Source organism: Acartia tonsa, chromosome 6 (genome assembly GCF_053477335.1).
Source record: "Acartia tonsa isolate MP-2025a chromosome 6, ASM5347733v1, whole genome shotgun sequence".
In the NCBI taxonomy this organism is placed as follows: Eukaryota; Metazoa; Arthropoda; class Copepoda; order Calanoida; family Acartiidae; genus Acartia; species Acartia tonsa.
Genome location: NC_137265.1, coordinates 28,838,552 through 28,852,162, shown reverse-complemented (window position 1 = coordinate 28,852,162; position 13,611 = coordinate 28,838,552). Strand labels below are relative to the sequence as shown.

The 13,611-nt window shown below is 36.2% G+C and overlaps 1 protein-coding gene across 8 annotated transcripts in view; it reads right to left on the bottom strand.

The window, feature by feature from the left end:
- Positions 1–572: 572 nt before the first annotated feature.
- mgl (low-density lipoprotein receptor-related protein megalin) overlaps positions 573–13,611 on the bottom strand; it is a 254,385-nt gene continuing 241,346 nt past the window's right edge. For 6 of the 8 annotated variants that reach the window (XM_080164265.1, XM_080164262.1, XM_080164266.1 and 3 more), the window contains 17 exons: positions 13,096–13,369; positions 12,716–12,811; positions 11,878–12,255; positions 11,386–11,503; positions 10,972–11,043; positions 10,514–10,608; positions 9,854–9,973; positions 9,332–9,487; positions 8,673–8,940; positions 7,229–8,373; positions 6,976–7,091; positions 6,279–6,678; positions 3,813–5,928; positions 3,273–3,508; positions 2,844–2,946; positions 1,792–2,412; positions 573–1,505 (listed from right to left, as the gene is read on the bottom strand). In XM_080164265.1, the coding sequence (XP_080020391.1) occupies positions 2,167–2,412; positions 2,844–2,946; positions 3,273–3,508; positions 3,813–5,928; positions 6,279–6,678; positions 6,976–7,091; positions 7,229–8,373; positions 8,673–8,940; positions 9,332–9,487; positions 9,854–9,973; positions 10,514–10,608; positions 10,972–11,043; positions 11,386–11,503; positions 11,878–12,255; positions 12,716–12,811; positions 13,096–13,369 (5,939 nt within the window). In that variant the 3' untranslated portion in view covers positions 573–1,505; positions 1,792–2,166. The remainder of the gene's footprint in view (positions 1,506–1,791; positions 2,413–2,843; positions 2,947–3,272; positions 3,509–3,812; positions 5,929–6,278; positions 6,679–6,975; positions 7,092–7,228; positions 8,374–8,672; positions 8,941–9,331; positions 9,488–9,853; positions 9,974–10,513; positions 10,609–10,971; positions 11,044–11,385; positions 11,504–11,877; positions 12,256–12,715; positions 12,812–13,095; positions 13,370–13,611) is intronic. The other 2 variants (XM_080164264.1, XM_080164263.1) reach the window with 2 other exon arrangements.

The following is a 13,611-nucleotide window of genomic DNA, read 5'->3' as shown; positions in this document are numbered from 1 at the left end:
GTAGTTAAAATTTGTCAGTGGAAAACGATAGTGGCTAAACTTTTCCACAAATAATTTACCTACATATACAGAAAGGGTAATTACAATTATAGCAGTTGATGGGGGAACAATTATCATCTTCTATGCTATCCTTGAAAATTAAAGTCAAATGTTTTGTGAATGTCAAACTAACGATTTAAATGGAAGAGGTATTAATAAAGAATATATCATCTTTAAAAAAACTTAATTAATTTTACTTTTTCACTTTATAATTCGCTTTGGAAAGACAAAATATAATGGTTTTATTCTCTTATTGAATCAATATTAGTTGGCCATTATTAGACGTCAAATGTCAAAAAGAACCATTTTTTTCACGGAGCACTGTAGAGATTTACGTTAACAATAGTGGTTGTTTTCAGCTCCTTATATTTTTGACCCGTGGGAAAAATGTTTGAGCGTGGGAAGAAATAATTTTTAGTATAAAGACATGTTCTACAAGTACAATAGGTAGATAATGTTGGCGATTTTTTACCACATAACACAGAAAAAACTTGTAGATAAGTTTTTGCTACACAGAATAAAAAAAAACATAATTTAAATATTGGACGGATTTATTGAAATATAGATATTTGTCTTAAACATAAAATATTTAATAATTAATAATAATTATTTCATCAGTTTTTTTACATTATTAATAATAATTAATAATTAACAAGAAATAAACAAGTCAATCTTTAAACAATAAACAATAAATCTAGGAAACGTGTCAATGGCAAAATATAAAAATTTCACAAAATGTAAATAAATTCTTATTTTTAAAGATAATAAAACATAAAAAAATGAATAACAGAAGTGTAAATAGGGAAAAATTTTACATTAATAAAAGCTGGGCAATGCAGCTGCCAGCCAGCGGATGATTTGCAGCTGCGGATCAAATATAAAAATTTGAAATTTAACAATATGGAATGCTTTGGCTGGCGAGAACCCTGTCCCTAGTTAATAATTGTGACCAATTTCAACATTTTGAGTATTCTTAAGTATTAGGCCGAATTGTTTTGTTTTTTAAGGATTAGGGTTGGGGTGGGATAAACTCAAAAATTTACATTAAAACTCAAAATTAAAAGTAAACAACCAAATGTTATTTTGGCACAATTGGAAAAATTTAAATTACTGGAAATAAAATACATTATGTAAATGATAATCTCATATTTAAATAATAAGTTGGATCAAGACCAAAACACAAAGTCAAGAGTAAAATTAATTATTAAAAAGGATGACTCAAATATTTTGGTTTTGATCCAAGATTTTTTTTATCAAATCAGCTCTTACAGTAGAGTAAGCTTTATATTTTTAATTTTAATCAATTTTAAAATCATCCTTTAAGACATTTTAAAAATTTTGAACCCAACAAATGCAGAAAAAAAATGAAAAATGGTCCAAAAGTTTTCTAATTCTCAAGACAAAGTTATAAATTGTGAGAGTTGAATATGTATATAGTCATTTTTAAATCATAGTATAGGCCAGTTCTTCAAGAGAAAAATTAATAAAAAAGAAAGTTAATATGTTTTACTGAAAGACAAAGTCAATTAATGAAATTTTTACTGTTTTTGCTAGAAATTTTAAAGGCAATATACCAGAACAGTGAAACACACATAAACCCTTCCTTCCTTTTAATTTTTGAGAAAAAATGTGTTTGTGATGCTTTTTAGATTAACTTCAAAATAATGCAAAATAAGTCAAGTCAAGGTTGATGTGTGGTTCACTTGAAAATTAGAGGAAAATCTACCAAAATTAAGTAATGAAGATTTGAACCTATATAACATGTCTTATTACTGGATATTTATCACGTTACTGAGTATCACACGTTTATCTAAATGGACACCTTCCTTCATTCATTAGCCAATAACATGTCTTCAATCAGATAGTCAGCCAATCAAAAGTATAAAATATTTCAGCCAATACCAGCTTAGTAAATGCAAATTTGGCCAATCATAGCTGGCGAATCAATTTGTATTAGCCAATCATACTTAAGTCTCTTCAAGGTGCAGGTTGATTTTTTGCTGTGTCCCTTACTTTGTAATAATCTCATATAATAATATTTATACTGGATGTGTATGTAATCAATTTTCTAAAAGAATATCAAATAAGTGAAAGTTGTCTTTGATTTGCGCGCATGCCGCGCATATGTTAACAATCACTGTCATTTTCAACCAAACACTGAGTGTCTTTCCCGGAGTCAAAAGTGACCGGATTTAACTGGCGTGGCGGGACCGGAGGCGGAGCACCGGCGCCTCCCGCCGGATGCGTAGAAAACGAGGATGGCGATATTGTGGCGGGCGCGTCTGTCAACGGCGGTGGACTACTGCTGTTCTTGATGTCGTACATCGGGTTGGAAAAGTCTCGCCCATCATCTGTTCCTGGATCTAAGGTCATCTGAAAAAGGAGGAAAATCAATGTCTAAGGTAAACAAAACTTTTGAAAATTATTTCCTGCTAAATCCCTCTCGAAAAAAATATAAAACTGCTAAAGTAAAGCTAAATCTAATTCCTATTAGGTCATACAAATGGATTTATTATTACTTGGATGTTACACCAGATTATTCTGGTAAAGTAAAACTCGCATCTGGCTAAAATAACGAAACCACCACCCACCTGCTACCCCATCCCCTCCCCCCCTACTGGATGAACGAACTAACCATATTCTATATTAAATGTCTTGCAACAAATGAAAACTATGTTCAGATTTTTAAAAAAAACCTAAAATGTAACTTTGGGCATTATAGGGTGTTGGAACATACAGATGGATTTTTCCTAGTAAAATATTAAGACGCTGAGCTACACACAAAATAATATATTTACAATTACCTTTTGAGAATTAAAATTTTGTGGGTTAAAATTTGGCCCCTCAAACTGGACGTTGGAACCTTCTGTGAAAGAGACACTGCTTCCCAGGTTTAACAGTTTGCTTCTGAAATTAATAAATATAATTAGTTGATATGAAATAATTTGTATGAGATTTTTAGAATGATTTTAAAATAAAATAAGCATTACCTACACATTTTTAAAATTGAATTTGACAGATAACAATTTATTTTTTGTCAACTCCCTTATCTTTAATTATATTTTTTGGCATTGGTTGCATCCCTAGAGGCTAGAACAAAGACATCAAAGAGGGGGTGTAAAAGGGTGTTGACCCCCTTAAACTTTGAAATCCATTATTTTACCCCCACTTAAAAAAACTTGGACGTCCTTGGGCTAGGTGTGCAACCGCTGATTATTAAAGAAAATACTTACTCTCCACGCTTTCTGTGATAATATATATACAATGCAGAGGCACACAAGATGACAATAATGATCAGAAGCACGGGCACAATCACCGCGGCATTGCTCACGCCACCCTTCGGTGTTGGCACCCGCCCCACGGTGCAGTATTGGCTGGTGTACTTGTCGGGACAGTTGCAGGTCATGGAGCCGCGGGAATCTTCGACGCAGGTACCACCGTTCTGGCATTTGCATATCAGAGGAGCAGGCTGAAAATAAAAACAAGATTAATTTCAATGAAAACTTACGAATTTTTGTGAAAAAAGAAGGCCAATTGTGATTGTATATAAAGAAAGACGTACTATAGGACTAATTCCAATAAAAATCTAATTGTATATAAATTAAATATTTTTAGCTTGAAAAAAACTTTTGAAAAATTTATTGACAGGAAAAAAATTAGCAGACAAAAAAAGCTTTTAATGAAATACCTATATTTAGTTAAAAATCAATTATGATATAGTCAAAACTAAATATTGACTATAAGCAAAGATACAAGTATAAAATTGCACTTACCAAATTAGGCTCCTTTGCAGCATCGCAGACTGTTCTATCCTGACCGTCAGGGCACATACACTTGTGTCCGCGTGGCACCAGCACACACAGATGCGAGCACTGCGCACCACGACACCTGTTCTCCAAGCTCATATTGTAGCGCATGGTCTGGTGGTACACACGCAGCATTGTCGGCATCTCGTAGCCCGCCACTTTGACCGCCATGCCGCGCCCGAATTTGTCCATCTTCCACATGCCGGACGGCTCATTTTCAGTTCCTTCCGTTGTGAAATACATTTTGCTTTCAAAGACATCAATTGATATTGGCCGGGAGAAGTCATGCAGGCTTGGCATTTGTCTATGGAGGACAATTTTTCGCCTGGTTCCATCTCTAGCCATTGATTCAATAGTATCCAGTTTATGATCAGTCCAGTAGATAGTATGGTCCATGTACAAGTCAATAGTAAGACCAAGAGGACGGCCAACAGTATCAGATACAAGCACCTTTCTGTTAGATCCATCCATGAAGGCTGTTTCAATCCTAGGATTATCTCCAGCATCTGTCCAGAACATGATACCTAACTCAGGGTCAACAGCTATGCTTGTTGGTAATGACAGGCCCTTGTCTATGAGTGTCCTTGCGTAACGGCCGTCTTTGGTGGCAACGACAATGCTGCCACTTCCGTTGCCATTGTGGGTCACCTCAGTCCAGTATAAATTGCCCTGAAGCCAGTCGTATGCCAGGCCAAAGGGAGCACGTTTGTGTTCAGCATTAATCTCAAACAAAACTTGGGGATGTCCAATTTCAGCTTCCTGTTTAGCCTTGGGAATGTAGGAACGTTGGATTTTCAGCAGTTGATCATCAACCCAGTAAACCATCTTGTTTTTGATGTCAAAATCAAGGCCGGTAATGCGGGTTTGGTTGAGGATAATTGGTCGTTCCTCATTTGTTTTGCCCAATGAATTTGAAACAATTCTGCCATTTGTGGACACAAAAAGTTCAGTTTCACCACTTAAGACCTTGCAGTTACCAGAATATTCATCAGTCAGGTGGAATCCAGGTTTGCACTCGCAGAAGTATGTTCCCTTGCGCTCACCATACCTAGGATTCGGCAGGTTCTGGCAGGTCTGGGAACAATTATGGTAATCAGTCTCACATTCATTTATGTCAATACATTTCTTAGGATTTGCTTGATTGATAATATATCCAGAAAGACAATGGCAGAGGTAGCCACCGTCTCTAAGGTTACTGCAGGTGTGTTCACATCCACCTTTGCGGTCAGAATGATCTTCACATCTGCCAGCCTGGTGACACCCAGCTTCATCACTAGTATCACCACAATCATCATTAAGATCACAAATCTTGGACATAGACACGCAGTTACCATTGGCACATTTAAACTGATCAAATCTGCAACGCTTCGGCTTAGCAGCACAAACAGTCATATTATTTTCATCACTAGCATCGAGACAGTTGGCAGTTCCATCGCATAGCTCATGATGAGGGATACACTTGCCATCACCACATTGGAATTTATTCGCCTGTGTGCAATTGAAGTTGGCACAAACTTGTGGAGTTTCATCAGACCCATCCTCACAATCATCACGATTATCGCACATGTCAGACTTGCTGATGCACAAATGGTTGGCGCACTCGAATTTCTCCGGTGGACAGAATCTACCGTTGGGGTATCTAGGCTCACAATTAGCCTCATCAGATAAGTCAGCACAATCCTTTTCGCCATCACACATAAGCTCTTTCTTGATACAATGACCAGATGTACATTTGAATCTATCCTCAGGACATTCAAACCCACCGCAGTTCTTTTCGTCAGACGCATCGCCGCAATCATCTTCTCCATCACACTGCCACCTGGCGGGAATACATTTTTTGTTCTGACAAGAAAATTCTGACTCTGAACACTCACGCCAGTTGCCTTCGCACATTTCAGCATTCTCGTCAGAGTTATCGCCACAATCGTTCTCAAAGTCACACTTCCACCGCTGCGGGACGCAACGCTGGTTGCGGCACCGGAATTCGCCCTTCTCCTCGCATTTGTTGCAGTTTTCTGGCAGTTCGTCCGTGCCATCGCGGCAGTCATCTTTGCCATCGCAGAACAACCATTCAGGTATACATCTAAATAAGAGAAAAACTTGAAAACACTGTAATAATGTATCAGTATCACTTATTATGTACATGCATTGATATAGCATGATTTGAATATTTATTGCACTCTTGGTTGATGTTTTTTGATTTTACTGCATAGTAATCTACTGTAATTTTTAAATATGTTAGGAACATAGATCTTGAACAAACATATTTTGTGTTCTTTTCAGCTAGTCAAATCAAAAGTTTGGTTAGAGCTTAATGCTTGCAGTAGAGAATATTGAAAAGAAAAAAAAAACAGGGGCGGGTATAATTGCTAACTTGGGGTATAAGTTGCTTATTACAATACTGTCCTTGTTAAAAAAAAAAACATATTATACCTGTAATTATTATGGGCAGGGCAGCGTCTCCAACCAGTTGTACAATTGCTATTGCGGCAAATATGCGCGGGCTCGTCACTTTCATCACCGCAATCATCATCAGCGTCGCAGTACCACAGCTTCGGTATACATTTGCCGTTCCCGCAGGAAAATTCAGAATCTTGATCACATGATGCCTTGCGGCAAACGGCGTCGGATTCATCGCTGCCGTCTTGACAATCCTTGTCCCCATCGCACTTCCAGGCGCCCTTGATGCAGCGGCCGGTGCTGGCGCACTTGAACTCGTGCTCCGAGCATGCGTGGTGGCAGTTGTTTTCGTCAGATTTGTCGCCGCAATCATTACGGCCGTCACAGAGGGCGGTGATGAGAGTACAGTTGTTGTTCTTGCATTGGAACATACCTGGATAACAAATTTAAGTTAGAAGAATTTTAAAAAAATATTCAAATCTTTCGGTGCTTTCACTTAAAGTGGCTATTGAAAACTTTATCTCTACCAACATATCTTAAATAAATTAAAAATATCTGCTATAATTAAACAAACAAACCCCCCCCCCCCCCGCTTTTATTTTCTTCAAACGAATATGGGGAGAGGAGTGATGACAGACTTTGCAATTTGATGGAAACAGCAAATCTTCCTTTTAGTTTTGAAAAAAATTTAAATCCTCTAAAAATACTATAAAGCATGAAATAGTGATACCTGGACTGCACACACGTGGTGGACAGCTGGCAGGTTCATCAGTTCCATCCTGACAGTCAGCAGAACCATCACATTTCCAGTACCAGGGGATACACTTGTCATCAGATCCTCCACATCTTGAAATCATAATGTTATTTTAAAGGTTTTAAAAAATTAATGTAATAAATAAATTTTTAATAAAAACTGTATAGTAATTGTGAAGAAAATAATTTAAATTAATTTCATTTTAGAGTTTTTTGATAGTTTTTTTTACCTGTGTTGTCCCTCAGTGCAGCTAGCAATACATGTCTTGTTATCACTGGAAAGCTTGTAATCAGTAGGACAAGCACATGTGGATAGCGTACCCTGCATGTTATTTGGAGCAATCAGGCAGAGGTGAGAACATCCACCATTTTGATATGCACAAGGATTATCATATTTAATCTGGCGCCGCGGATGGTATATGTGAACATCATATGGTCTGTGTGTGGTGTTCCGCAAGGTTGTAAACCCTTCCCCAGTAAACTTATGCGCTTTCATCAGGGCCTTTTTGTTCCAATCCGTCCAGTAGATGTAATCATCCATGACAGTCAGAGCAAATACATGCGGCACTGAAGCTCCTTCTAGGACAATATTCTGATTCTTGCCATCATAATCTGAGTAAGCAATGTAATCCAAATGAGCATCAGCCCACCAGATTTTATTGGAGAAGTAATCCACAGTGATAGCATTGGGCCAGGCAAGTTTGTCACCATTGTTGATATAAACAATTCTGGTAAAGTTTGACCCATCCATGCCAATTCTGCCAATGTATGCCTGCAAGTGCCACGAGGTGAAGAAGATGTAACCAATGCCGGGATGAACAGCAATAGCTCTGGGATCATCAATTTGATCCTTTAATACCTTCTTATATCTGCCATCAAGTTCTGACACACTGAGATGTTGTGTGTGTCTGTCGAGCCAGTATAACTTGCGGCCAATCCAATCAACAGCCATTCCCTCCAAGCCCATGCTCTGCTTGACAATAGTTGTTCTTTCCTCAGATCCAATCTTTGTCTTGAAGATAGTTTTAGCAGAGACGTCACAGAAATAAATATCTCCATATTCATAATCAAAATCAAGAGCCACGACATTTCTGAGATTTTGAATGACAAGATTATACACGCTAGCATCAGTTGACATGTTTCTTAGGTAATACTTATTTGTGAATAAAATCCATGGTTCTTCTCTGTTAGCTTTGCGTTTGCATGTTCTTGCGTCAGGTTCAATGGTATAATATGCCGGGTCGCACTTGCAGAGGAAGCTGCCCTCGTGGTTGATACACTGCTGGCTGCAAGGCTTGTCGATGGTGGTGTTGATTGACTTGATATCGACACACTCGTTGATGTCCTCACATGCTTTACCGTCAGCCATTAGTCTGAGTAATGAGTTAACAATCATTGAAAGAAAATATTGATTAAGGAATTTTTTAAATATCTCACTTTAATTTTTTACCAAAGATCTAATTTTTAATGGTTTCGAGTTTTTAGTCTGTATGTCAATTTTAGAACATAGTTAAGATCCTTATCATATTTACACTCGTATGAAGTTAATTCGCTATAAAATATTGATATTTGTTGGCATAAGAAATTACAACAAAAATAAACTATTTAAAAATGATAGGTAAGAATCTCAAAAATATTCATCATTAATTCAGATCATAGATTGTTAACTTTCCTATAACCAGGTCTACACTTGCAGTAGTACTTCTCCTTGGTGTCAATACACTCATGGCCGCACTGATTAACCGACACGTTCTCGCATTCGTTCACTCCACAGTGCAGCGGCTCATCTGAGTTATCGCCGCAGTCATCCACCTTGTCACACACGGCAGCATAGTCGATACACTTCTTGTTGTCGCAAGTAAACTGGCCGTCGGAGCATATGTTGGCGACTTCGCAGCCGCGCTCATCAGAGCCGTCGCCACAATCATCCTCGCCGTCACATCTACAAAAATTAGTTTTACTGACTAGTTTTAATCTTAAGAGTTACAGCTCTAAAATATTTATATCAAAATATCCTATCATATAAAGTAGTAGGTAAGGTCTTTTTGTCTGAAGCTAAAGCTGTAAAAAAATTTAAGATATTTTCATGACCTCCCCTTCTCTAGAGGCAATAATGAAGCAACTGAATTAAAACAGGTTCTAAGCAATACTAAAAATGCATGTATATCAGCGTATTACAGACAATTTTCCACAAATATTGAAATAAAAATCATAAAATTAAAACTATATTTGTTAGCCAAGACCTTCGGCACCTTCCTTGTCTAATCTTTTATATTAAAATCCGCGGAAAGCCGTCTTTAATACGATGCGAAAAATAACTATTAATAACTTACTTGTATTCCTTAAGAATGCATTTAGAGTTTCCGCAAGCGAACTCCTCCGTAGAGCATGTGGGATACACACAGTCACTACCCTCGTCTGATCCATCCCAGCAGTCATTGTCGTGGTCACAGTGGAACTTCTTGTTGATACACAAGCCGTTCTTACATCTAGAAAAATGATATTTTGTAAATTTAACTATTATTAATATTTTATATGTGTATCTTTCTCAATATAAAATTAGAAACACCCTGTACCTGATTTTTTTTGAAATTATGAAACACTATAAATATTATCGGTCCAGCGGTTAATGAGATCCTTCTGTACAGACAGACAGACATACATCATTTTACGTTTATATATAAATTGGCGTTTTATCGGTTTTTAAAAAAACTAAAATGAAAGTGTCACTGTTTGGAACTAAAACTAAGAAATGGCATTTGGCGTTGGGGTGGATTCAATGTAAATTAAGGTGGAATTGTGTGAAGTGCAGCGGCGTAAAAACCGTTGCTGCCGCCGCCGAAAAAACATTTTACCTGAATTGTTCGTCCGTGCACTGAGCAGGCGCCCTGGTGCAGTCAGTTGTGTTCTCATCCGCTCCATCCACACAATCTGGATCACCGTCGCACACCCAAGTTTTCTGGATGCACATAGCCCTAAATGAAAACAAATTAGTTTTCATTTTATTGATAAGATAATTTTGTCCATAAGTAGCACAGCAACGAAAACAATTGTAGAACATAAATAATACAGAATATCTAAATATAAATAATATATAATATTGAGAAAATGTGATGTTTTTGAAAAAGTTAATTCTGTAAGTAATAACAATGCTTTTAGAACGCATATTTACATTATATATTTGATTCAGAGATAGTAATTTGCAGCAAGCGTGTATCTTTGCTTAATTTTAGTTTTAGAGCAACTCCGCTTAAAAAAAAACAAGGACAACATTAGGGTCATCTCAAAAAACGCCCATTTCAGAAAACGCCTATCTCAAAAAACGCCTTTTTCATAAAATGCCCACTATATTTAAAAAAAAATAAAGCTTAATCATAACTAGTATTCAATAGAATAATAAAATACTTGTCATTCATGACCTATTATTTAAAACATAAATAAACAGTTACCAAATCGACCAGTCAATAAACTATGTACAAAGATGGATAAAATGGTAAACTAAAGATAATTTATACCTGTTCCAAAGTTTGTTGGCTTCACAGGTGAATTCCTTCTCAGGATCACACTGTCTGTCATTGCACTGCCGTTCATCATTTTCATCTGAGCCATCCTATAAATTGAGAACAAGATTGATAAATGTTTCATATGCCTATCTATTTTATTTATCAATTAATCTATTTATTATTAATCTATTCATTAATCTATAATTTCAAAAATCTACCAATCGATTTATAATCAATCTCTCGTTATAATTTATCTAACAAAATATCAATCAACAAATAAATTAATTAACCAATTATTGAATAATTAAATCTATCAATTAGGTAATTAAATAATCCAACAAGTAATGGCTTAAAAATGTTCTAATCGATATATTCATAAAACTACAAATAATAAATCTATCAATCTTTTTATTAACAAATCCGCTAAAATAAATTTAAAATATCGATCAATCAATCAATCAAAAAATCACCTGACAATCGTCATCTCCATCGCAAACATAAAAGCTGGGAATACAGTTGCCATTATTACACCGGAATGAGTCCTAAAATTAAAAATAAATAGGAATTTTATACTTTTACAATTTAAAGGGTGGTATAAAAAAGAAAAAATCCCAAATTATGTCAAATAAAATAGTTGAAAAGATGTCCAAGTGAAAAAAAAGAGGTGAGGGCGGGATTATAGGTAAAAAGGCTCACTGCTTACGAAGACAAGAAAAGAAAAAGCAAACGGAAAATAATTCCATAAAAGTCAAAGTGACTTTCGTGCACTGAACCGTCCCCCACCCTTATTTTCATTTTTTTAATAAAAAATAAGTGGGTGGGGGGGGGGGGGATTAAGTGATCAACTAGACACTATGGGGTAATACGTAAGTAAATATTCTTACCCCAAGACAAGGTGGGCTGGCAGTCTGACAAGTTTCAGGTTCATCACTTCCATCCTTGCAGTCTGCCTCTCCATCACAGTACCAAGTATTCGGGATACAACGATGCTCAACAGGACACCTGCAGCAATAGTTTATTAGTGATCAGGGATCTTTAGGGATAGGACAATGGACGATTAAATGATGTAAATCCCCAATGAACAAAATTATCCCTCTTGTAGATTTAATTTATTGACTGAAAAATTTAAACACTGCTAATTTAAACCCACCATCGAGATTAATTAAAAAATACTCAAAGTTTTGAAGCCAATTATAAAGAGAACTTGTTTATAAAACTTTGGGTACCAGTATCATTATCAGTAAAATGGAGGCTTCACATAGGTCCTAAGATGGTCATTGGCAATTTAATTTTTAAATTAGATTTATTTTGAGCCACCCACCCACCCCTTCAAAGAGAACCAGGGGCTCAGCCGTTATTCAAATATCCAATATTACCTGATGCTATTAGAAGGACAAGGATTATTCCTACATTCCAGAATATCCTCATCACTGTTATCTCCGCAGTCGTTATCACCATCACACATCCAGAATGGTTCCACACAGATGGTTGTAGTCTTACAGCGTCTCTGGTTGCCTGGACACGTCACATTTCTGTCCTTGCACACCTCAATCGACTCATCCGTCTGATTTGCATCCTTACAATCATTGATTCCATTGCAGAGTTGATGCTTGGGGATGCAACGAGAGTTAGCGCACGTGTACTCATCATCCGCGCAGGCTTGGTACTGGCAGTCAATCTCGTCGGTTCCATCACCACAGTCGTCTTCGTGGTCACACTGCCAGTTCTGGAAGATGCAGCGACCATTGCCGCACCTGAACAGAAAACATTTGTTAGATGATTTTTTATATTTTAAATCCTTCTAACCCTGGAAGGGAGTGGACATTGGGTTGTTTATTATAAAAGTCCGCAATTTTTTATAATAATGTTTTCTTATTCGTTGGTTTAACAACTTAAAGGACTTTAATTGAATTTTGATTTGTTGATTCATTAAGTTGAGTGTCCAAACATTTCAACCACTTATTGTTACCTATGTACACAAGGGATAATATGTTGAATGTGTTTTACATAACTTTACCCAATCTAAACTAACCCAAGTATAATCAATGGTTTGTTTTATGATCAACTTTTGGTTTGAGGAAAATATCGAAATCAACTGTAACAATATAACATAAGGAAAATTAACACATACCTATGTATCAAATGCTTTGCTAATATCAAAGTGCTTGAAAAAAATCTGAATGTTATAACTTTGAATTAATAAAAGAAACTAACCTAAATTCAGATACATGGCAGGTATGGTTGGAACAGAAATTGAACTTCTCATCACTACCGTCTCCACAGTCATCAGCTCCGTCACAAGCCCACAGTCTAAACAAGAATAATATGGTCAATAAATGGTGCAGCAATAACAAGAGAAATCCCCCAAATTAACAGAACTGTCTTGACACATTCATGATCAACTTTTTTCATAAGATTACTAATCTGTCCAACGATAATTCAAATGATTTAGTTTTTAGTTTTAAAATGTGATTGTTTAAAAGTTATCCCCTTGTAACATGATATATGCAAAAAAGACTACCAGAAATTGTTTTGAAATATTTTTTTTCTTTCGGTACATTTCAAAAAGAATTCATTATGTTTTTTTTAATTACCTTGAAATACATTTTCCATTTTCACATGTGAACTTATTCTCATCGCAGAGGCTGACCGTCTCATTCACACACATCCTACCCTCGTTCACAGGCTTGCCAGTGCTACACTTGCACTCGGCCGACCCGTCCACAGAGGGATGACAGCTGTCTTGGCAGCCGCCGTTGTTAATACTGCATTCAGTGTTGGGACACTTGGCCTGCTTGTCGGGGGTGTAGATCTGAATGTCACGGGGGGAATGCTCCAGCCGTTTGACAACCTCTTCCATGTTAAATCCTAAACAAAATTTGAATAATAACACACTTTCGATCATTAAAGAAAATCTAAAATATAGATGCCTTTATACACATTCTAAAATCTTTTGAATAGATTAGTGTTAATTCAAGACAAATATAAGAAATATGAGTTCTTATTTTAATTATCATCTTTAATATTGTAAACATAAAAAAATGAAACAGAGAAATCTTTATGAACATGTTTTAAGCTTTTAAGAATTGTGGTATTGATTTTTTAAAAAT